Source organism: Mytilus californianus, unplaced genomic scaffold, assembly GCF_021869535.1.
Source record: "Mytilus californianus isolate M0D057914Y unplaced genomic scaffold, xbMytCali1.0.p SCAF_7, whole genome shotgun sequence".
Lineage (NCBI taxonomy): Eukaryota > Metazoa > Mollusca > Bivalvia > Mytilida > Mytilidae > Mytilus > Mytilus californianus.
The window spans coordinates 36,293,692-36,316,923 of NW_026262723.1; the positions used below are offsets into that span (position 1 = coordinate 36,293,692).

At 32.3% G+C, this 23,232-nt stretch overlaps 1 protein-coding gene across 1 annotated transcript in view; it reads left to right on the top strand.

Annotated features, from left to right (window-relative positions):
* LOC127710082 (uncharacterized) overlaps positions 1-23,232 on the top strand; it is a 467,780-nt gene that overhangs the window by 316,107 nt on the left and 128,441 nt on the right. Inside the window, exons 49-52 of the mRNA XM_052215826.1 lie at positions 365-502; positions 1,081-1,176; positions 8,442-8,636; positions 22,490-22,721. Of these exons, the coding sequence (XP_052071786.1) occupies positions 365-502; positions 1,081-1,176; positions 8,442-8,636; positions 22,490-22,721 (661 nt within the window). The remainder of the gene's footprint in view (positions 1-364; positions 503-1,080; positions 1,177-8,441; positions 8,637-22,489; positions 22,722-23,232) is intronic.

Consider the following 23,232-nt stretch of genomic DNA (forward strand, 5'->3'; position numbering starts at 1 on the left):
CAACCTAACCAGAAAACAGCCGAAGGCCACCAAAGGGTCTTCAAAACAGCGAGAAAATCCCATATCCTGAAGAGGGCTTCAGCTGGCCCCTAAACAAAAATGTGTTCTAGTTCAATGAAAATGGATGTCACACCAAACTCCAAAACATATAAATGAACTAAAATTAAAAAACATACTAGACTAACAAAGATCAGAGGCATCTGACTTGGGACAGGTGCAAAAATGTAAAGAATATATAGACCAAATCTGTGAATCAAAAAAAAAAAAAAAAAATCCACCTAAAAAGCATGCTTATTATATATAAAGGCAACATTTTGATGAAGAAGAAAAACATTATTATATTTTATTTGATCAATTTATACAGATAGGACCAAACCAATTATAAGCTGTCCTGAGGATCAAACAAAGCATGGTACTGAACGTCTAACAGCATTTACAGGCCTGAAAAATAATTACATGAAGAATGAAGATGTAAAATATGTGAATACATCAGTTCATGATGGTAAGTTTCAGGTCAAAATGTCCCAGATTCTGATGTCCATACTAGAATATACAAAATCAACCTTTTGATAGATAGATATGTAATACACTCAAGTTTTTATAAAAAAAAATACAAAATGAGCCAGTTCATGCAAAAAGGCATAAAATTTGAATTTGTGAAATTATGCATACTTATTGGTAGCAGACTTGTGATCTATAAAACACCACTACTTTTCCTCATATGATTAAGCTGTAAGCTATACACACCTTTCAGTGCTTATCCCCAAACCCCTTCCCATGTTTTTTTAACAATATTTTGTTAAATTATTTCACATTTTGTATTCATTTTTCCTTGTATTGTTTAAGTGCTTAATATTGGTTGTGTCAATAGTTCAAACTCCTGCCTAACTTTCTTGTAAGATTTTTATGAAAATTTAATCAAAAATTTATATGAGTAAAATTGTGAAAACTGGATTGATATTTACACTTGATTTTCATTGGAAAATTATTGAATTTATACATGTAGCACTTTGACAGAAAAAATATCTGCTGTGTCAGGGGAGAGTTGTTGTTTTATTATTATTGTTCTTTTGTTTTCAGATGAATTGTATATATATGGTAGCAGCAATGAAGTATTTGTGGCCTATGATGAAGCCATGAATTATGATATTTGTAGATTTAAAGTATATGTTAAATGTGAGTATAAAGTGGACTATTCCTTAAAGGGAAACTTCTCAAAAAAATGAAAAAATGATATTATGTTCATTATGTATAAAAAAGCACAAATTCATAAATATTAAAGTTTTATTCTGCTAGATAAGAGATCACCATCAATTTTAAATTTGAGAGTATCAATTCTCTGCATGCCGCCATTTTGTCATCTTCCCGGTTTACGAAACCACTTGATATCTATAAACCACAAAAGACCAAAACCAGCAGTAACCTAATGTAGTCGTAATTGAGTGTCGATGTCTTGTCAAGCGTATGGTTGTTTTATTCGACAAGGAAAGCATAAACAGTTAACCGGTTTACAAAAATGATTATAATAGACATGATTGTGCAACCTTTCCTAACTAACTTGATACGGAAAATGTAATTATTTTTTTTAAATAACCGCTATGGTCTGTCGTTTTTGAAACAAGAAATTTAAATAGGAATTAGTTAAAAAGTCAAAGTTCAAATAAAAAATTAGTGTTCCATGTAAGATTGTTTTCGAAAAATCTAATTTGTTCATAATTCTTTTAGTTTTATGTAATAAACATATTTAAATAAATTCGGACCTTCCCTTATCTGATCACCAGCATGGCTGAAGGAATTATTCCCAGAGGTATTGTGAGGTGACACGTCCAGTGTTCAAGGGATTTCCTGTCAAGCTAATAATTCTTATTACACAATTACATAACGCAAGTTCATGCATCACTTCACTTCTGAGGGTATTGATCAGTGTACACGGCCGATAACTTGTAACTTTCCATTTTAAAACTATCAGGTGTAATATACATCTTTGTCTTGCATGTCCGATAGTGATATACTATAGTCATTACTAAACTCATACGCTTGTTTACAAATAACATTTCTGGTGTAAAGAATGATATTTATGAAAATCTAAATAATTCCAAAAAAAGATTTGATAAAATAAAAATCTATTTACATATTTTCCAAGGGTAAATTGGGGAAAATGTAAGTATATACTCGTTGTCAATAATTATGGACATTTTGAAACATACAAATATTGATTTAACAAAAATGTACGCACTTGTCGATCATTGGTTTATACGCCTAGATAGAAAGTTATGGAACTATAGATAGCCGCAATTTAAAATATAAACTTGTATATTGAATATAAGAGAGAAACATCCAGAACCAATCTGAATTAAATACAGGTCGATATCTAACTTGGTTTGGTTCATCCTGGGACTATTATACTAGTATAATAGTCCCAGGTTCATAGAAGTTATGGCCATAGTAAAATCAGATTTATATTTCAATTAGATTGTTCTCGAACAGTCTAAGAAATTCGTCATCATCACAATTGTTGGGTATAATGTATAATAATGTGAACATGGTTCTATTAGTACCTTATGTCAATTTTCCTGTTCCGACATGCATGTTATATATATGCCACTGGACTTACACTAATGATCCCCAAAAAGCCTATATTTGAAGAAATAAAGAAAATTCACTCCGGATAGACTGATAGTAGTTGTATTAACATCTGATCAGCTAGGGGGTTGATTAATTTATTTAGTTAGCTTGTGGGGGAATAAACCATTCCCAACATTGCACTTATGCATAAAATATTAAATGAGAGTAATATAAGAGAAAATATAAATACGAAAAGTCGCATATCTGGTAGAAAAAGTCTCACCAACTATACGATTTTACGTACAATTGTCATTCTTAATCGAAATAACGGAAAATCATTAAAATACATGCATGTACGCTGTGATAAAAAGGGGTGCTGCAGTTGCATAGTATTCATCATCAATCTATTTCAAGTTTATATTTTCCTGTTATTTTTATAAGTTAACGCAGAGACAGGTAAAGTCTATCGAAAGTTACAAAATAAGAACGTTGTATTTATGAATTTACAAGAAGAATTCTGTTCTTGGACGTAGTTTTTTTTTTTTTTTTTAGTTCAGTGATTTTAATAAATTGAGAGAAAAAATCTAGTCAGAATTTAAATCGTTCCGGCAATCCCCCGCCTGAGACTCCTCTATAATCATGAATGGTCATGCTTCACAATCATCAGAATTTTCTTTGCATTGGTACATTCTGTATCGGTAGTGATTAAGGTATAACAGAGCTACTTGTATATTACCTGTATGTGGTTAGGTGACGTCCCATGAGGTCTTACATATACAGGTTCACATTTATAATGGTTTCTGATATAACAAGGTTTTATAACATTCACACTTCTGCATGTTCTGTATACCAAATTCTTATCTTATTTTCAGACCGAATGAGGATGTGAATATTTTCCAGGAAAAATATTGAGTATCAAATTAATTTAGGGATTTTTTTCTTTTCTTGGTATTAAATCACAGAAATTTAAAGAATATATTGCTTGTCCGCTTTAGGAGTATTCTTATCATTTTAGACAGACATATATATGTGTATATATGTCTCTGGTTTAGAGTGGGTTTATGAATGAATGATAAGTCTTGCAAAGGTAAAAGATATAAAGCACATTGAAAATTTATTTGACGTTAGATTGATTCTGTTATTTTTTTTTTAAACATCTTTGGTCAAATAGCTAAAGTATTTATACGTTGTGAGATTTAAAATATTTTAAAAAGGCATTCCCTATTAGGTAAATGTAAATCGCTTTGGACGGAACAAACTATATTAATGTAACTGATATAATTTTCTCTGCACATTTAAATATTCAAGGTTACTGATGATAATTTAAAATAGTACAGTTTTTGGTTTATACGCTCGTTTTCGTGGGCCATTTTTATTTATAGAATAATTTAAATGAAAGTAATTCAGAATTTCGATGTTACAACAAAATACTCACCTTTTTATTTAAAAACTGAGCTAACGCAAAATATTAAAAAAAATATATATAACGGCGATTCAGGTATTTTGCCACCATATTCCTCCCCAAATAATAATTTTTTTTTCTGTCTCAAAACCCGCACACTTCTCTTTTATCATTTTTTTTTCATGTTTTTCACACCTGAAACGGTGAGCCCTTGAGGCCAAACAACACTCTAGTGAAGATCAAAAGATTAAAATTACATAATGCTAATCTTTTAATTATCCTGAATTTAACCACGCCTTAACCAGGTAGTGTCAGTATAATACACATTATATATACACAGTACTAGCAGGAAATGTTTGCTAGACTGATACCAGGATTTGTATAGTAAGACAAATCCTTGACTGAAGTAAAAGGTGAGGATACAAACATGCATTTTTATTACACTTTCAGTTATAAATGTTTGTTCAACATATCCGTCGGAAAAAAAATTCATAAAAATATTCTAGTGTATGATTTACTTTTAATACAATAATCATATCAGAAATCCCTAAAATATAAATCGTACATTTTGATGTAAAAAGTTGCACGGCTGATCACTTTACTCACTTAATTATTAGTTCGTTAATAGATACGCAAAATAGTCGTCGATGCGCTTTAAATTGCGTTATTAGATGATTAACGAACAAGTCTTAACATGAGATTAAATCCACTCCAGGCATGCAATGAGCCTTAAACTACGTCACAGAAGTCAGGAAGTTCGAAAAAATAAAATTAATAATTCCTAATTTTCTTCTTTATTAGTGATCATATCCAGATAAAACTGGATGAATATGTTTTTTTATGGTATTAGAACATAATAAGATGATAAGTAAAAAATTGTGAATTTTCCCTTTAATGATTTTTTATTAGATGTTTTTAAAATCTAGATCTGTATAAGTCAATTATTGCTGAAATCGTCAGTTTGACTCTTGATAGGAGTTATTGCCCTTAAATGACAATTTTAGTGTTTCTGCCTGTTGTAAATTCAAAAATGATTGCGAGGTTTTTATCAATGCGAATAATGCTACTTGGTGATTATCGCAATAATAAAAACTATAATCTGATACGGAAATTTGTATGCAGATTTTCCTGAAATTGCTATAATTTATCTTGCATTTTTGTCCATTCTTCAAAATTCCCAATAATAACTGCACACAACAGTTTTTCAGCTTACAGCATTATCTTGAAAACTATAATAGATAGATAGCAAAAATGATCAGCAAGACAAGATCTGTTGATAGGTCAACATATGAAATCCTCAGATGACTCCTTGCCATAAATGACCATTTTTTCCTATTTTTTTGTTGTTTGCGAATCATCTTGAAAACTAAAAGATAAATAGAAACTTTAAAAAGCAAAAATGGTAAGCAACTGACAACCTCTACAAATGAGGCATTTATTGCTGAAATTGTCTATCAGCTCTTGTAAGGAGCTATTGCCTTTAATTGACAATTTTTGCATTTTTGCCTATTATCCTGACAACAATAAAAGATAGATAGAAACTTTAAGCAGCAAAAATGACCTGCAAGACCAGATCAGCATATAGATCAGCATAGATGAACTTGTCAGTTTTCTTTTGATAGGAGTTAAAATGACCATTTTTACTCTTTTTAGTGTTTTTTTGGGGAATAAAATTAATAGATTAGATAGAGAGAAAGTGCAAACCAAAAAAATAATCTGTATTTCAAAATCATCAAAAAAGAGATTTTAGAGATGAATTATATTCTAGTCTGATGTTGGAGAGTGTCCATTGTTGAAGATGGACATAAGAGCCTTTAGTTTTGATGAAGTCTGGTGTCATATGGATAATTGAACCCTCTGTAAATTGAAACCAGGGTCTCTTTGAGGTTGATTTTCCATATATGACACCCGTTCTTAGTTATTACTAAAAGGAGTATGTCATGGAATGAATGTTAGGTGGATATGTCTGTTTACATGGTTCATCTGACTTGACCTCAATTTCATTGATCATTGTTCATTGTTCTATATTCAGATTTCTTGGTAAAGTCCTTTTCTCGGATACTATAAACAAGAGGTCAACAATATTTATTGTATAGAATGATTATATGTTCTGCATGTCCTTCCAGCATAGTTCATCTGACCTTGTCCTCATTTCATGGATCAGTTGTCAATGTTGAGACTTGATGTCCTTTTATTAGATACTATCAGCAATGCAATAAATCAACTATATTTGATGTATGTAATTATTGCAAGGTGAACATGTCTGTTTTGTTAGGTTCATCTGACCTTGATTTCATTTTTATTGAACTTTGATGGTGACAAGTGTAAACTTTTCTCCTAAAAACTTTCCATATAAAATTTGATCATGATCAGTCAACCCAGAGAGTCATTTTAATGTGTTCTCTATTGTCAACTTGGTAGCCACTACGAAAGGAGGTCTACTAACCAGTGGACCCTGTTCATCATTACATATCTCTGATAAACCTTGAGTAGAAAACTTTTATTTAAATTTTTCTTGGCTTCTATTGTGGGTCTATAGCTTAAAAATGTTGTCATAGTTTTATTATTATTATGTTTTTTATCAAAACAATTTTTTGGTTTCCCCTAATAAAGCAATGACCTTGCCATTGCTTTATTTGAAGAATACCTATTATGTTTCTGCAACTCCTCCTCTACCCCTTATCACAATTTATTGAATTTATCTCAATCTTACAAAATCATGGACTTTTCAAGGAAATAGGTATCATTTTGTCACCTTTGACCACATTACTTCTATGTTTTTGTAAATTATCATACTGAGAAAACCATATTCCTTTCACCTCAAACACAAGGCCAGTGCTTTTTAATTTGTTGGTTTCCAGTTTTTTGATGTGAAAATATTGGGATTTTTTTCAAAAACATATGACAAGACATATTATGTATAGAATTTCTGCATACTTCAGCTTTATTACAATATTTGTGTTCTCCCTTTTGTTATCCTTCCTTCTGTTAAAGCGCCAAATTGTTTTTCTCGGCTGTTTTAAACGTACAATGCATGTCATCGCCATACAAATTGGAAAAAGGGGAGGTTATGTGCATTTACAAACAGGACATAAATGGTCATTTTGCAATGAATGAATAATAAAATTCAGCAATATGTTGCTTTTTGTCAATTTTCACGAAATACAGTGAAAAATATGTTTAAAGCAAGAAAGCACATGAAAAAAAAATAGCAAACATATTACATGAAAATAATAAATAATAGTTCACCACTGACTTAACCTCTTTTCAATTTGGACAGGTCATTTTCATGTGAGGATGAATAAAATTGAGAATGGAAATGGGGAATGTGTCAAAGAGACAACAACCCTACCCAAAGAGCAGAAAATAGCCCAAGGCCACCAATGGGTCTTTAACACAGCGAGAAAAGCCCGCACCAGGAGGCGGGCTTCAGCTGGCCCCTTAAACAAAAATGTGTACTTGTTCAGTGAAAATGGACATCACACTAAACTCAGAAACATATAAATGAACTAAAATTAAAAAAACATACAAGACTAACAAAGGCTAGAGGCTCCTGACTTGAGACAGGCGAAAAAATGAGGCTGGGTTAAACATGTTTTGTGAGATCACAACCCTCCCCGTATACCTCTAGCCAATGTAGAATAAACAAACACACAACATGGTTTAAAATAAAATCTTATGGAATTATGAAAAAAAATGGATAACCATCTCATTGTAAAGGTCGATTAACAGAGGCTTTTGTTCCATAAATTTTATTTGCATAAACTACATTTCTAGATCTGTTCGATGTAATGTAATGTAATGTTAGGTTATGTTATATATGTTATGTAAAGTAATGTAAATGTAAATATTTGGATATCGCTTGATATCAACTCTTAGGTATTTAATTTTATAATACACGCCTTTGGCAAGTTTATTATTACTATTTAAATTAAATAACGAGAGTTTATATCAAATGATATCCAATTCTCATTAGTTGTTATAAACCTATTTCTCTTATGGTCAACACTTTCATTGTGTTAAATTAAAAATTCAGTGAATCGTTGATCTAGTCTTTTAGACATACCAGTATGATGTCATCTGTCCTGTTGTGGCGTCAAACTGTAAACTTTTTATACGCTTCGGAATGTATGAAAATTTGACCAAAAGAAAAGTGTGAGTGTTTTGTATATATTATTTAAGAATTCACATATGTCCATTGCCATGGATGAAATGTTCATCGTCCTTACCTTTGATGTCAACAATGACCTAATGGCCATTGGAAATGTTGTAATATCTACTCATGATGCTGGATAAGCCAATCAAATTAACGCAGTTTTCATATTACTTTTTCATATCACACTCCTTGCAGTGGGATACGAGAAATATCTCTTCATGCAAGAAATAGATAACAGGCCACAACCATAAGAAAATTTATAATATAATATTAATTCCATATAATATTAATTCTGTAAGATATTGTGTATGATTACAGATGCTGATGAATGTCAGGTGCCACAAACTAATGCAGTTGTAGAGTTTTGTCCCAACAGTAAACATATTTGTGGATTAAATTGTCCCTCTGGAGAAGCACTATCTATAAAACATAACTTAAAATACAAGTGTGGAGCCTTGGGAGTCTATAATTTTGAACATCCAAGGAAGAAATTTATATTGCCTACCTGTGGAGGTTAGTATTGTTTAGATATGATTAGATTCAATTTTTATTTATCAATTTCAAGGCAGAATTGCAAAATAATTAAAAAGAATGTTATTGTCTTTAGATAGAAATAATGCTGTCTATTGACATTGGTCATATTCTTTTACTTTCTATCATGAAAACCACTTTCTGAATTAAAAGCATTTTCAAAATGTAAAGAGCTGATTGCACAAGCTACCTTAATTGGTCTTGTAAATTTTGCACTGGTACATTGCCCGCACCTCCTTCTCGCCACAAAAATTCAGGTAAAAAAATAATTTCAAATGATGTGTGATCGTTTGCTGTGTTTTCATGGAAAAACTGTTTTCCATCATCAAATAGAAATTGAAAATGCTTGTAAACAATTCTATAACTCTTAAAGAGTGTTGAAATAAATCAAAATCACAACAACTAAAAATTGAGAAACTTCTATGTTTATACTGGAAGTTCAAATAAATAAAGTAAATAAGTACCGGTAAATGAAAATAAATATGGTGAGAGAGTACGGAAAATCCATACTTAAAAGATATCACTTGGAATACAACTTTGAAAGTAAAACAGTTCCATCCTTAAGTAAAATGATGTTTAACATATCTTTCACATTAATGTTTGAAGGATCTTAAACTAAATCAAATCACATGCGTCAGTATGAAACACCAAAACAGAAGGAATAACTGATTACTTTTTTGGAGTATTATACATCGAAATGCATAAGCTGGTTCCTGGCTGACTTGTACACTTTTTTCATTCCATTAGTTTCAAGAGATTCCAGTTTATTTTATGCAATACAGTGAAAAGAAACAAGAAGTTTGAAGTGAAGCATTTAATTTTAAAATTCATCAGTTTATATTTGATTTTGAATAAAAATTGCATATTAATATGGATGAGGTAAATTATTAGTTTTGAAAATGATAAGAGCGCCCTCTACAATTTCCATTACAAACAAGGTGGAACGTAAACAAAACCCACAAAATCTAATTTTTTCTTTAATTTCTTGCTAATTGTACTCTATAATCCGCACACCTGTCAAGCAGGTTCAATTTTGGAGAATAAAACAGAGGACTATACAAGCCTGAGTTCAGTAATATTGTTAGTTCAATTTCAAAAATGTTGTGCCTATGTGCTTTTAATATCATTTGTTCATGTTTCATATTTTACTTTTCATCATGTCTATTGAAGGGCTCAAACTATCACTGTTAATTCCAGCATTTTGGTAAGAATGAATCCTGTTCATTTCTTGGCAAAGATCCAGATTTTTTTCACACAAACTCATCACTTGGCGTCCATTGTCTGTCGTCCATCGTCGTCTGTTAACTTTTACAAAAATCTCCTCTGAAACTACTGCGCCAAATTTAACCAAATTTGGACACAATCATCATTGGGGTATCTAGTTCAAAAAAAGTGTCTGATGACGCCGCCTGCCAACCAAGATGGCTGACATGGCTGAAAATAGAACATAGGGGTAAAATTCAAGTTTTGTCTATTATTTTGAAAACAGTTATGAATAGAGAAAATCTGACTAAAGCAGATATGATCCGAATGTTGAGCTCTACCAATTATACATGTACATCAAAACTGCCAGACAACTTTTTGTAGTAGTTATTGCTCTTAAATGACAAATTTTATCATTTTTTTTCATTTTTGCCTATTATTTTGAAATCTGTTATAGATAGAGAGAAATTTATATTGCAAAAATGATCAGCAAGACAAGCTTTACAAATAAATCGTCAGTTGATTTCTTATAGAGTTATTGCCCTTTGATGAAGATTTTTACCAATTTCTTTTGCCTATTATCTTAAAATTTATAATAAATAGATTGAAACTTGTCTTGCTGATCATAAATTAGCAAAAATGATCAGCAAGACAAGATCTACAATTAAGACAACATAGAGGAAATTGTCTGATGACTCCTTAATGGAGTTATTTTCCTTTAATGATGATTTTTACCATTTTTTTTTGCATATTGCCTTAAATTATAAAAATTATAATAGATAACTAGACATTCACAAAAAATTATCAGCAAGGCAAGATCTACTAACAAGTCAAATTTTGCCAATATAGTTTAGTATACTGTCTTTCTTTAGAGGAGTGATTGTCCTTAAATTAGAATTTTTTTTACCCTGTTTTGTGTTTTGAGTAAAAACTAAAGAAGATAGAAAGAAACTTAACAGACTTAATTATCAGCAAAACAGATTTTTGTCATAAATTCTATTCTTGTCTACAATGTTGGTGAGTGTCCTATGTTGAATATGTAAATTAACCGAGGTGAGCAACACAGGCTCTTTAGAGCCTCTAGTTAAAAATGTTGAACAAATGATTTCTGGAATGCTGTCAGGAATATTGCAGTTCCTTTGATTGATAGTGTTTGATTTTGTCAGTTTTAATGGACAACCCCTTTTTGAATATGCCTTAAAGTTTGGTATTTTTGCTATTTCATGGATCAGTGATGAGGTTAAGCTTTCATGGTCAAGTTGGTATCTCAGATACTGTAAATAATAGGTCAACTATATTTGGTTTGTGGGTAAGGAATACATGTCTGTCTGGCAGGTTTCATCTGACTTTTGAACTCATTTCCATGGTTCATCGATCAATGTTAGGTGTTTGTGTTTTGGTCTGTTTTTGAATACTATAAGCAACAGGTCAACTATATTTGGTGAATGGAATGATTTTAAGGTGTACATATCTGTCTGGCAGGTATCATCTGTTTTTGTCCTCATTTTCATGGTTCATTGGTTTGTGTTACATTTCCGTAGTTTGGACCTCTTCTTGGATGCTATTAGCAATAGGTCAAATATATTTAATGCTTGGAACTGTTGCAAGGTGAATATGTCTGTCTGGCATTTGTATCTGACCTTGCCCTTATTTTCATGGTTCATTATTCAATATTATGTTTTCCTGATTAAATCTGTTTCTGAGATACTATAAGCAAAAGGTCAACTATACTTGTTATATTGAATGATTTTCAAGTGTTCATGTCTGGCATGTACCATCTGACCTTAACCTCATTAACCAGATTTTCGTAGGAAATATCGGTTATTAAAATGATGATGTACGGCGGGTGGCTGGGCGGATCTACGGGCGGCTAGCCAAACAGTGTCAGCACAAGAACATGAAAACGCCTTAACAAATTTTTTTCAAATTTAAATATGTTGTTTCCTGGGACTTAATAAAGGTCTAGTTCAATTTTCAAGATATTAGTATATCTCCTTTGTGAGTTATTGCCATTTTTAATATCCAAAAGTGGAATTTTACTCTTGTTATCTTTTTTATGACTAAGCATAATGTCTTATCTCACAATAAAAATTGGAGTGACAGATTTATTTGACAATTATCTATTTCCTAAGTGGTAATGATTATAAGTTATATTATTAGACATTTTGAAGTTAATTACATTATTGATTATTAATTAGATCTGGGTTATATCTTAGCATCTAATATCATTAGAGTGACAGATTTATTTGAAAATTTTCTGTTTCCTGATAAGATCTGTAGGACTGTATATATAATTTTTGAATTTACTGGTAGGACTGTATAAATGAAATTTGAAATTTACTGTTCATTATTAGACATTTTGTAGATAATTAAGTCTCCCTAAACAATATATATTCTTACCCCCACCCCCTTTCAATTTGAGAATGTGTTTTTATCTTGTAAACGGTTGAGATCCCCACCCCTAAACCATATATGTTCTTGTATGGGACAATAAAACAAATCAAATGAAATATTTAGGGAGTCCCCAGGTTCACCCCCACCCCCCTACTTTTTGAAAACTTGTAAACAGTCAAGATCCCTACCCCTAAACCATATATATTCTTGAATGGGACAATAAAACAAATCAAATGATATATAGGGGAAGTCCATGGGGGTCACCCCCAGCCCCTTCTTTTTGATAACTTGTAAACAGTTGAGATCCCCACCCCTAAACCATATATATTCTTGAATGGGACAATAGAACAAATCAAATGAAATTGAGGGGGAGTCCCCTGCGGTCACCCCAACCCCCCATTTTAGCTCACTGGGGCCCAAAGGGCCCCATGTGAGCTTATGCCATCACTTGGCGGTCGTTGTCCGTCGTCGTCGTCGTAAACTATTTCAAAAATCTTCTCCTCTAAAACTACTGGAACAAATACCTTCAAACTTTAACTGAATGTTCCTTAGGGTATTTAGTTTATAAATTATATCCGAAGTTTTGATCCATCGACAAACATGGCCGCCATGGCTAAAAATAGAACATAGGGGTCAAATGCAGTTTTTGGCTTATATCTCCAAAACTTAAGCTGTTAGAGCAAATCTGACATGGGTAAAACTGTTCAATTGGTCAAGATCTATCAGCCCTGAAATTTTCAGACAAATCGAACAACCAATTGTTGGGTTGCTGCCACTAAATTGGTAGTTTTGAGGAAATTTTGCAGTTTTTTGTTATTATCTTGAATATTATTATAGATAGATATAAACTGTAAACAGCAATAATGTTCAGCAAAGTAAGATCTACAGAAAAGTTGAATGACCAAATTTGTCAATTGACCCCTTAAGGAGTTATTGCCCTTTAAAGACAATTTTACACAATTTGTTCATCAAGTTTGCTAAAATCTTCTCCTCTGAAATACAGGTGAGCGATTCAGGCTCTTGAGAGCCTCTTGTTTTTAGCTCACCTGACCCAAAGGGCCAAGTGAGCTTTTCTCATCACTTGGCGTCCGTCGTCCGTCGTCGTCGTCGTTAGCTTTTTAGCTCACCTGACCCAAAGGGTCAAGTGAGCTTTTCTCATCACTTGGCGTCCGTTGTCGCCGTCGTCGTTAGCTTTTTACAAAAATCTTCTCCTCTGAAACCACTGGGCCAAATTTAACCAAACTTGGCCACAATCATCATTAGGGTATCTAGTTTAAAAAATGTGTCCGATGACCCCGCCAACCAACCAAGATGGCCGCCATGGCTAAAAATAGAACATAGGGGTAAAATGTAGATTTTGGCTTATATCTCTGAAACCAAAGCATTTAGAGGAAATCTGACTTTGGGTAAAACTGATTATCAGGTCAAGATCTATCTGCCCTGAAATTTTCAGACAAATCTGACAACCTGTTGTTGGGTTGATGCCCCTGAATTGGTAATTTTAAGGAAATTTTGCAGTTTTGGGTTATTATCTTGAATATTATTATAGATAGAGATAAACTGTAAACAGTAATAATGTTCAGCAAAGTAAGATCTACAAATAAGTTGTCATGACCAAAATTGTCAGTCGACCCCTTTAGGAGTTATTGCCCCTAATAATCAATTTTTAACAATTTTTTGTAAATTTTTGTAATCTTTTACAAAAATCTTCTTCTCTGAAACTACTGATACAAATTTAACCATACTTGGCCATAATCATTATAAGGGTATCTAGTTTAAAAAATTTGTCCGATGACCCTGCCAACCAACCAAGATGGCCGCCATGGCTAAAAATAGAACATAGGGGTAAAATGCAGTTTTTGGTTTAAATCTCTGAAACTAAAGCATTTAGAGCAAATCTGACAGGTGGCAAAAATGTTCATCAGATTTAGATTTATCTGCCCTGAAATTTTCAGACAAATCCGACGACCCGTTGTTGGGTTGCTGACCCTGAGTTAGTAATTTTACAAAAATTTTGCAGTTTTTTGTTATTATCTTAGATATCATTATAATAACTTATATCTAATACTATTAATTATGATTTTAACCTTATTTTACATGATTTCCAAAGCATCAGTAAATCAGGTGAGCGACACAGGCTCTTGAGAGCCTCCAGTTTCAAAAATCTTCTCCTCTGAAACCACTGGGCCAAATTTAACAAACTTTGGCCACAATCATCATTAGGGTATCTAGTTTAAAAAATGTGTCCGATGACCCCGCCAACCAACCAGGATGGCTGCCATGGCTAAAAATAGAACATAGGGGTAAAATGTAGATTTTGGATTATATCTCTGAAACCAAAGCATTTAGAGTAAATCTGACATAGGGTAACACTGACTATCAGGTCAAGATCTATCTGCCCTGAAATTTTCAGACAAATCTGACAACTTGTTGTTGGGTTGCTGCCCCTGAATTGGTAATTTTAAGGAAATTTTGCAGTTTTTATACGACCGCAAAAAAATTTTGTGGTCCTATATTGGTATGACGTTGGCGTCGTCGTCGTCGTCGTCCGAATACATATTGGTTTTCGCACTCTAACTTTAGTTTAAGTGAATGGATCTTTTTGAAATTTGACCATAAGGTTAAATACCACAAAAGGAAGGTTGGGATTGATTTTGGGGGTTATGGTACCAACAGTTAAGGAATTAGGGGCCAAAAAGGGGCCAAAAATGAGCATTTTCTAGTTTCCAGACAATAACTGTGGAACGGTGTATGGATCTCTCTGAAATTATACTACAAGTTTCCATACCACAAAGGGATGGTTAGGATTTGCTTTGGGGGGTTATGGCTCAAACCGTTTAGGAATTAGGGGCAAAAAAGGGGGAAAAACAAGGTTGTCCTGGTTAATGGACAAATACTTTAGTACAAAACATAATTTAAAGCAGTGTAAGGGAGATAAATCAAATACATCATTGAAATTATCTCCCTTACACTGCTTTTAAATCATGTATAAAGTAATGGTTAATGAACAATAAAGATAATCTAAAACAGTGTAAGGGAGGTAATCCAAATACAACGTTTTGGTTACTTCCCTTACACTGCTTTTAAATTATGTTTAAAGAAATGCATATTTATAAAGGAAGACCAGTAAAAATATCTGCAAATGTTTTCATCTTTTTTTTTTACAAAAAAATCCATATGAAAGATTTGACACTATATTTTTATTAATTCTATTATAAAATAGATTAAGTTAGCACTATGGTAAATTTAAATGGGTAATTATGGTTGCCAACTCCATTGGAAATTTGAATTGAGATTATGACCATATCTTGAGGGAAAGAATTTTTTTGGGGGAAAAAGGGGGGGGGGGATAAAAAGAAATTGTGGGGGGCCAATTTTTTCTCATTTCAGATTTCAGAAATTAAAAAGAATTATTCTTCAAATATTATTTTTTTTTCAAATTTCAAATATTGAAAAATTTCAAGAAGTAATCTTTAATTGCACAGTATGGCGCATTAGATTTGTAAAATCTTTGATCACATTTATTTATTTGTTATGCCGAATCTAACAGTGTATTTAGATTTTTAATTTTGGGTCCAGTTTTCAAATTGGTCTACATTAATGTCCAAAGGGTCCAAAATTAAACTTTGTTTGATTTCAACAAAAATTGAATATATGGGGTTCTTTGATATGCTGAATCTAACCATGTATTTAGATTTTTTATTTGTGGACCCCGTTATCTAATTGGTTCATATTGAGGTCAAAAGGGTCCAAAATTAAACTTTGTTTGATTTCATCTAAAATTAAATTATTGGGGTTCTTTGATATTCCAAATCTAACCGTGTATTTAGGTTTTTAATTTTGGGTCCTGTTTTTTAAATTGGTCTACATTGAGGTCCAAAGGGTCCAAAATTAAACTTAGTTTGATTTTGACAAAAATTGAATTCTTGGGGTTCTTTGATTTGCTGAATCTAAACATGTGTTTAGATTTTTGATTATGGGCCCAGTTTTCAAGTTGGTCCAAGATAGGGTCCAGTATTTAAACTTTGTTTGATTTCAACAAAAATTGAATATATGGGGTTCTTTGATATGCTGAATCTAAACATGTATTTAGATTTTTGATTATGGGCCCAGTTTTCAAGTTGGTCCAAATTGGGGTCCAAAATTAAACTTTGTTTGATTTCAACAAAAATTGAATATATGAGGTTCTTTGATATGCTGAATCTAACCATGTATTTAGATTTTTTATTTGTAGGCCCCGCTATCAAATTGGTTCATATTGAGGTCAAAAGGGTCCAAAATTAAACTTTGTTTGATTTCATCGAAAATTGAATTATTGAGGTTCTTTGATATGCCAAATCTAACCGTATTTTTAATTTGGGTCCCGTTTTTTAAATTGGTCTTCATTGAGGTCCAAAGGGTCCAAAATTAAACTTAGTTTGATTTTGACAAAAATTGAATTCTTGGGGTTCTTTGATTTGCTGAATCTAAACATGTGTTTAGATTTTTGATTATGGGCCCAGTTTTCAAGTTGGTCCAAGATAGGGTCCAGTATTTAAACTTTGTTTGATTTCAACAAAAATTGAATATATGGGGTTCTTTGATATGCTGAATCTAAACATGTATTTAGATTTTTGATTATGGGCCCAGTTTTCAAGTTGGTCCAAATTGGGGTCCAAAATTAAACTTTGTTTGATTTCAACAAAAATTGAATATATGAGGTTCTTTGATATGCTGAATCTAACCATGTATTTAGATTTTTTATTTGTAGGCCCCGCTATCAAATTGGTTCATATTGAGGTCAAAAGGGTCCAAAATTAAACTTTGTTTGATTTCATCGAAAATTGAATTATTGGGGTTCTTTGATATGCCAAATCTAACCGTATTTTTAATTTGGGTCCCGTTTTTTAAATTGGTCTTCATTGAGGTCCAAAGGGTCCAAAATTAAACTTAGTTTGATTTTAACAAAAATTGAATTCTTGGGGTTCTTTGATATGCTGAATCTAAACATGTGTTTAGATTTTTTATTATGGGCCCAGTTTTCAAGTTGGTCCAAGTTGGGGTCCAAAATTAAACTTTTTTTGATTTCAACAAAAATTGAATATATGGGGTTCTTTGATATGCTGAATCTAACCATGAATTTAGATTTTTTATTTGTGGGCCCCGCTATCAAATTGCTTCATATTGAGGTCAAAAGGGTCCAAAATTAAACTTTGTTTGATTTCATCAAAAATTGAATTATTGGGGTTCTTTGATATTCCAAATCTAACCGTGTATTTAGATTTTTAATTTTAAGTCCCGTTTTTTAAATTGGTCTACATTAAGGTCCAAAGGGTCCAAAATTAAACTTAGTTTGATTTTAGCAAAAATTGAATTCTTGGGGTTCTTTGATATGCTGAATCTAAACATGTGTTTAGATTTTTGATTATGGGCCCAGTTTTCAAGTTTGTCCAAGTTGGGGTCCAAAATTAAACTTTGTTTGATTTTAACAAAAATTGAATATATGGGGTTCTTTGATATGCTGAATCTAACCATGTATTTTGATTTTGGACATTGGACCATAATAGGTAAATTAAAAAAATTCAAGTTCTTAGACCACATTCTTTCTGTGTCAGAAACCTATGCTGTGTCAAATATTTAATAACAATCCAAATTCAGAGCTGTATCAAGCTTGAATGTTGTGTCCATACTTGCCCCAACTGTTCAGGGTTCGACCTCTGCGGTCGTATCAAGCTGCACCCCAGCGAAGCATTTTATTGGTTATTATCTTGAATATTATTATAGATAGAGATAAACTGTAAACACCAGTAATGTTCAGCAAAGTAAGATCTACAAAGAAGTTCTCATGACCAAAATTGTCAGTCGACCCCTTTTGAGAGTTATTGCTCTTAATAGTCAATTTTTAACAATTTTTCGTAAATTTTTGTAATCTTTTACAAAAATCTTCTTCTCTGAAACTATTGAGACAAATTTAACCATAATTGGCCATAATCATTATTAGGGTAATAAAAATATGTCCGATGACCCCGCCTTCCAACCATCATGGCCGACTTGGTTAAAAATAGACTTTAGGCATGATAGGGGTAAAATGCAGTTTTTGGTTTATATCTCTGAAACTAAATCATTTAGAGCAAATCTGACAGGTTGGAAAAATGTTCATCAGATTTAGATTTATCTGCACTGAAATTTTCAGACGAATCCGACAACCCGTTGTTTGGTTGCTGCCCCTGAGTTAGTAATTTTGCAAAAATTTTGCAGTTTTTTGTTATTATCTTAGATATCATTATAATATCTAATATCTAATACTATTAATTATGATTTTAACCTTATTTTACATGATTTCCAAAGCATCAGTAAATACAGGTGAGCGACACAGGCTCTTGAGAGCCTCTAGATTAAAACTTGTAAGCGGTCAAAATCTCCACCCCAAAACAATATATATTCTTGTATGGGACAATCCAACAAATCAAATGAAATACAAGGCGAGTCCCCTGGGGTCACCCCCACCCCCTCCTGTATAAACCATATATATTCTTGTATTGGACAATAACACAAATCAAATGAAATATAGGGGAAGTCCATGGGGGTCACACCCACCCCTTTTCGTTTTGAAAACTTGTAAACGGTCACGATCCACACCCTGAAACTATATATATTCTTGTATGGGAAAATAAAACAAATCAGATAAAAAATAAAAGGCGAGTCCCCTGGGGTCACCCCCACCCCCTCCTGTTTGAGAACTTGTAAATGGTCGAGATCCCCACCCCTAAACCATATATATTCTTGTATGCAATAAAACAAATCAAATGAAATATAGGGGAAGTCCATGGGGGTCACCCCCACCCCCCTTCTTTTTGATAACTTGTAAAACGGTCTAGATCCCCACCCCCCTTCTTTTTGATAACTTGTAAACGGTCAAGATCCCCATGTGGAAACCATATATATTCTTGTATGGGACCATAAAACAAATCAAATGAAATATAAGGCGAGTCCCCTGGGGTCACCCCCATCGCCTCCTGTTTAAGAACTTGTAAACCGTCAAGATCCCTACCCCTAAACCATATATATTCTTGTACAGGACAAAAAAACAAATCATATGAAATAAAGGGAGAGTCCCCTGGGGATCCCCCCCCTCTTTTTGAGAACTTGTAAACAGTCAAGATCTCCACCCCTAAACCATTTAAATTCCTGTTCGTAATTTCAAGAACTTGAAGAAGATTTGAATGACATACAGGGTCAATCCATACGTGTCACTTATGCATATCATAAACCAATTTGTACTGGACATTGCCCAATGTCAAGTGACAATGGGAATTACGAATTATTGGAGCTTTGTTTGGGAGACTTCGTAACAGCATTCTGTTACAATTATTTCTTGTTACTGATAAGTTTTATAGATTTTGAAATGACATTGTATTAATGATAAATAAAATTTTGGATTTTTTTCTTCTTTTCTTTGGTAAATTGTTTGTAGAATTTTGTGGCAAGTTTGTTTGTTATTCTGTAAAAACTAATTTTCTGAATGCTATATATATATTTTTTTTTTGATGAAGTAAACTTCTTTAAAAAGTAAGCTTATATTGTCTATTAATAAACATATATTTAGATGTCTGATTTTGGGCCCAGTTCTCAAGTTGGTCCAAATTGAGGTCCACAATTAAACTGTGTCTGATTTCAACATAAATTGAATATATAGAGCATAGGGTTCTTTGAAATTCTTAATCTAAACCTGTATTTCTTTTCATTATTAATAAGATAATACCACATTGAGGTCCAAAGGGTCCTAAATTACACTTTTGATTAATTTCATCAAACATTGAATTCTTTGGTTCTTTGATATGCTGATTCTAGCAATGTTTGAGTGTTAAATCATATCTAATTTTAGAGAACTTAGTCATCACTGGTAGTTGTTATTATATTATTGATTATAATTTGAAAAATTGCATCATACATATCTTATTTTAGAGAACTATTTATCCAGTTTGAGATATTTCCCTTTGCACAGAAAATATGGATAAAATAATGTCCATACTTGCTCAACTGTTTAGGGTTCGACCTCTGCAGGAAAATTCGGTTTGCTGTCACTCTGACAGCCTCTTGTTTTTATGATTCATTGGTCAATGTTAAGTTTTTATGGTTTGTTCTGATTCTTTGATACTTTTAAGTAATGGGTCAAATATATTTATGTATGAAATGATATTGTAAGGTGTCAGGCAGGTTTTATTGAACTTTGACCTTATTTTCATTAATCATTGATAACTATAAGTATAAGTGATACTTGTAAGTAAAACTTTTATCTTTATGACTTTCATCATAAAATCAATCATGGTCAGGAAGGTGTTTTAATATAATGAACTAACAGCATAAATATTTACTTTTACTTGTGTTTGTTATCATGCAGAAAATTAAGACTAATCTCCATAATTTATCACCCTTAGATATAATTGAGATTACTGCTAGTTCTATCTTTCTCACTTGTAGTTTGTATTGTTTGCCCATATTTGTAGCTTTTCCCATCAAATGGCATCTGTCATCTTTGTTAACTTTTATTTCTCTTCTGAAACTACTGGACCAAATTTAACCAAACTTTAACTCAATCATCATTTGGGTATTTAGTTTTAAAAAAATGTGTTTGATGATCCCCATCTGACAATCAAGATGACCGACATGGCTAAAAATAGAACTTCATATTTCTATTTGTATCAATCTGATGAGTTTAGCCTTTTTCAACTTTTTCAACATATAAAAGACACAAAAATTTAGCAGATTTGCTAACAATAAGTAGAATAAAAAAATAAGAAATATAAGACAATCACGGATTATGACGGGCCTTTATTTAATACTCATTAGATAATCTAAAAAATGCAGCAGAAACACTAGATTAGGGTAGGATTGATGCAAACAATTATAAATCTATCCAGTCAGATCCAGTATTTTACCAGAACATATTAATGGCCTCATGCATGAAATATTTCATTCAACAATTTATTGAAATAAAGGTTGACATGAATTATATAAGGATGTTGGTATTCGTTGATGTCGGATTCCATTTGAATTGAAAATGTGTAACCCAACTCTAACTAAGGGGTAAAATTGAAGGTCACATGAATGTGTATTCAGTGAGGTAAGATTATTGACTTGCTAGTCAATTATATCTCAGCAATGCTTTTAAGCTTATTTTGACAAAGATGGCCCAAATTGACTGCTTATAACGAAATGTTTTTTTGATACTTGAAACAAAAAGAATTGTATTTTAATTTTTTTTTTAAATCTTAGCTAATGTCGATTTAAATTCAATTTAATTTCAAGTCAAAGGCCAAGGACACAATATGACTTGTCACTTACTTGATAAGGCTTGTAGACACCATAGAGCTCCAGTCTGGTTTATAGCCAATTTTCATCCATTACTAAAGTTTGGGAATGATGAGAGGTTGAAATTAGAACCCTTTTTAACTCACCTGGCCCAGAGGGCCAAGTGAGTTTTTCTTATCACTTAGCGCACAGTGTCAGTCGTCGTCGTTGTTAACTTACAAAAATCTTCTCCTCTGAAACTACTGGGCCAAGTTAAACCAATCTTGGCCTAAATCATCCTTAGTTTAAAATATATATCTGATGACCCTGCCCATCTACCAAGATGGCCACCATGGCTTAAAAAAGAACATGGGGGTAAAATGCAGTTTAGGCTTTGATCTCTAGATCTGAAACTAAAGCATTTAAAGCAAATCTGACATGAGGTAAAAATGTTCATCAGGTCAAAATCTATCTGCCCTGAAAATATCAGACGAATCAGACAACCCGTTGCTGGGTTGCTGCCCCTGATTTGGTAATTTTAAGGAATTTTGCAATTTTTGGTTATTATCTTGAATATTATAATAGATAGAGATAAACTGTAAACAGCAAAAATGTTCTGCAAAGTAAAATCTACAAATAAATCAACATGACCAAAATTGTCAATTGACCCCTTCAGGAGTTATTGCCCTTTAAAGTCAATTTTTCACAATTTTTTGTAAATTTTTGTAATCTTTTACAAAAATCTTTTCCTTTCCAAAACACAGTAGATACAGATGAGCGACACAGGCTCTTGTGAGCCTGTAGTTAATGATAAAGTTAAAGTTTAAAGTCATCATCATTTTAAAAAAAAATCTGGGATTGCTAGCAGATATTCCACTTTGCAATTCTCTTATTTTACTGTCTCCAATTAAGTTATTTCATGTCCATAATAATGGGATTTTTATATACATAATATGTATTTCTTACAGGTCAAAGGACTCAGACAATAGCTTTAACAATTGACATATCTTACAAAATTGTGCTCACATGTACTGCTACATTAAAAGATACTATAAAGAACAATTTGGAGGGGAAGTTAAAGCAAGATCTTGCTATCAAATGGTCTGGATTAGATTGGTGTAGTAGTCAGTGTGTTTGGGATGCTGTATGTAGTGATAGGAGCATGTATATAGATGTTACTGTTACCCTGCCTGAGCTAGAGTAAGTATACAAAATTTTTAGACCAGTAAGGCTGTAACAATTTTAAGTTTAACTATTTAACACGAACAATGACAAAAGTCGATAAAAATCTCCCAGTTTTGAGGCCCAAACTCCAGCTGAAAATTTTCAAATCCCCAGTTGTGACAAGACAACTCTGTCACATGTATGTATGTCCATTGTCCTTGACCTCATTTTCATGGTTCAGCAACTGCTAAAAACAAAATTATAGTTTATTTTCTCTGTGAATTTCTCACTCATTATGTGTAAAAGGATAAATATATTTGGCATATGTGTTCCTTACAAGGTTTTCATGTCTGTCAGATAGGGTTATCTGACCTCAACCTTCTTTCATTGATCAGTGATCAGGGTTAAATCTACATAATTAGGGCCATTTCTTGGATACTAAATGCAATAGGTCAATTATATGTGGTGTAGTGAATGATTAAAAGGTGAACATGTGTATCTGACAGGTTCCCTCGTCTGACCCTGACCTATATTTCATGGTTCATTG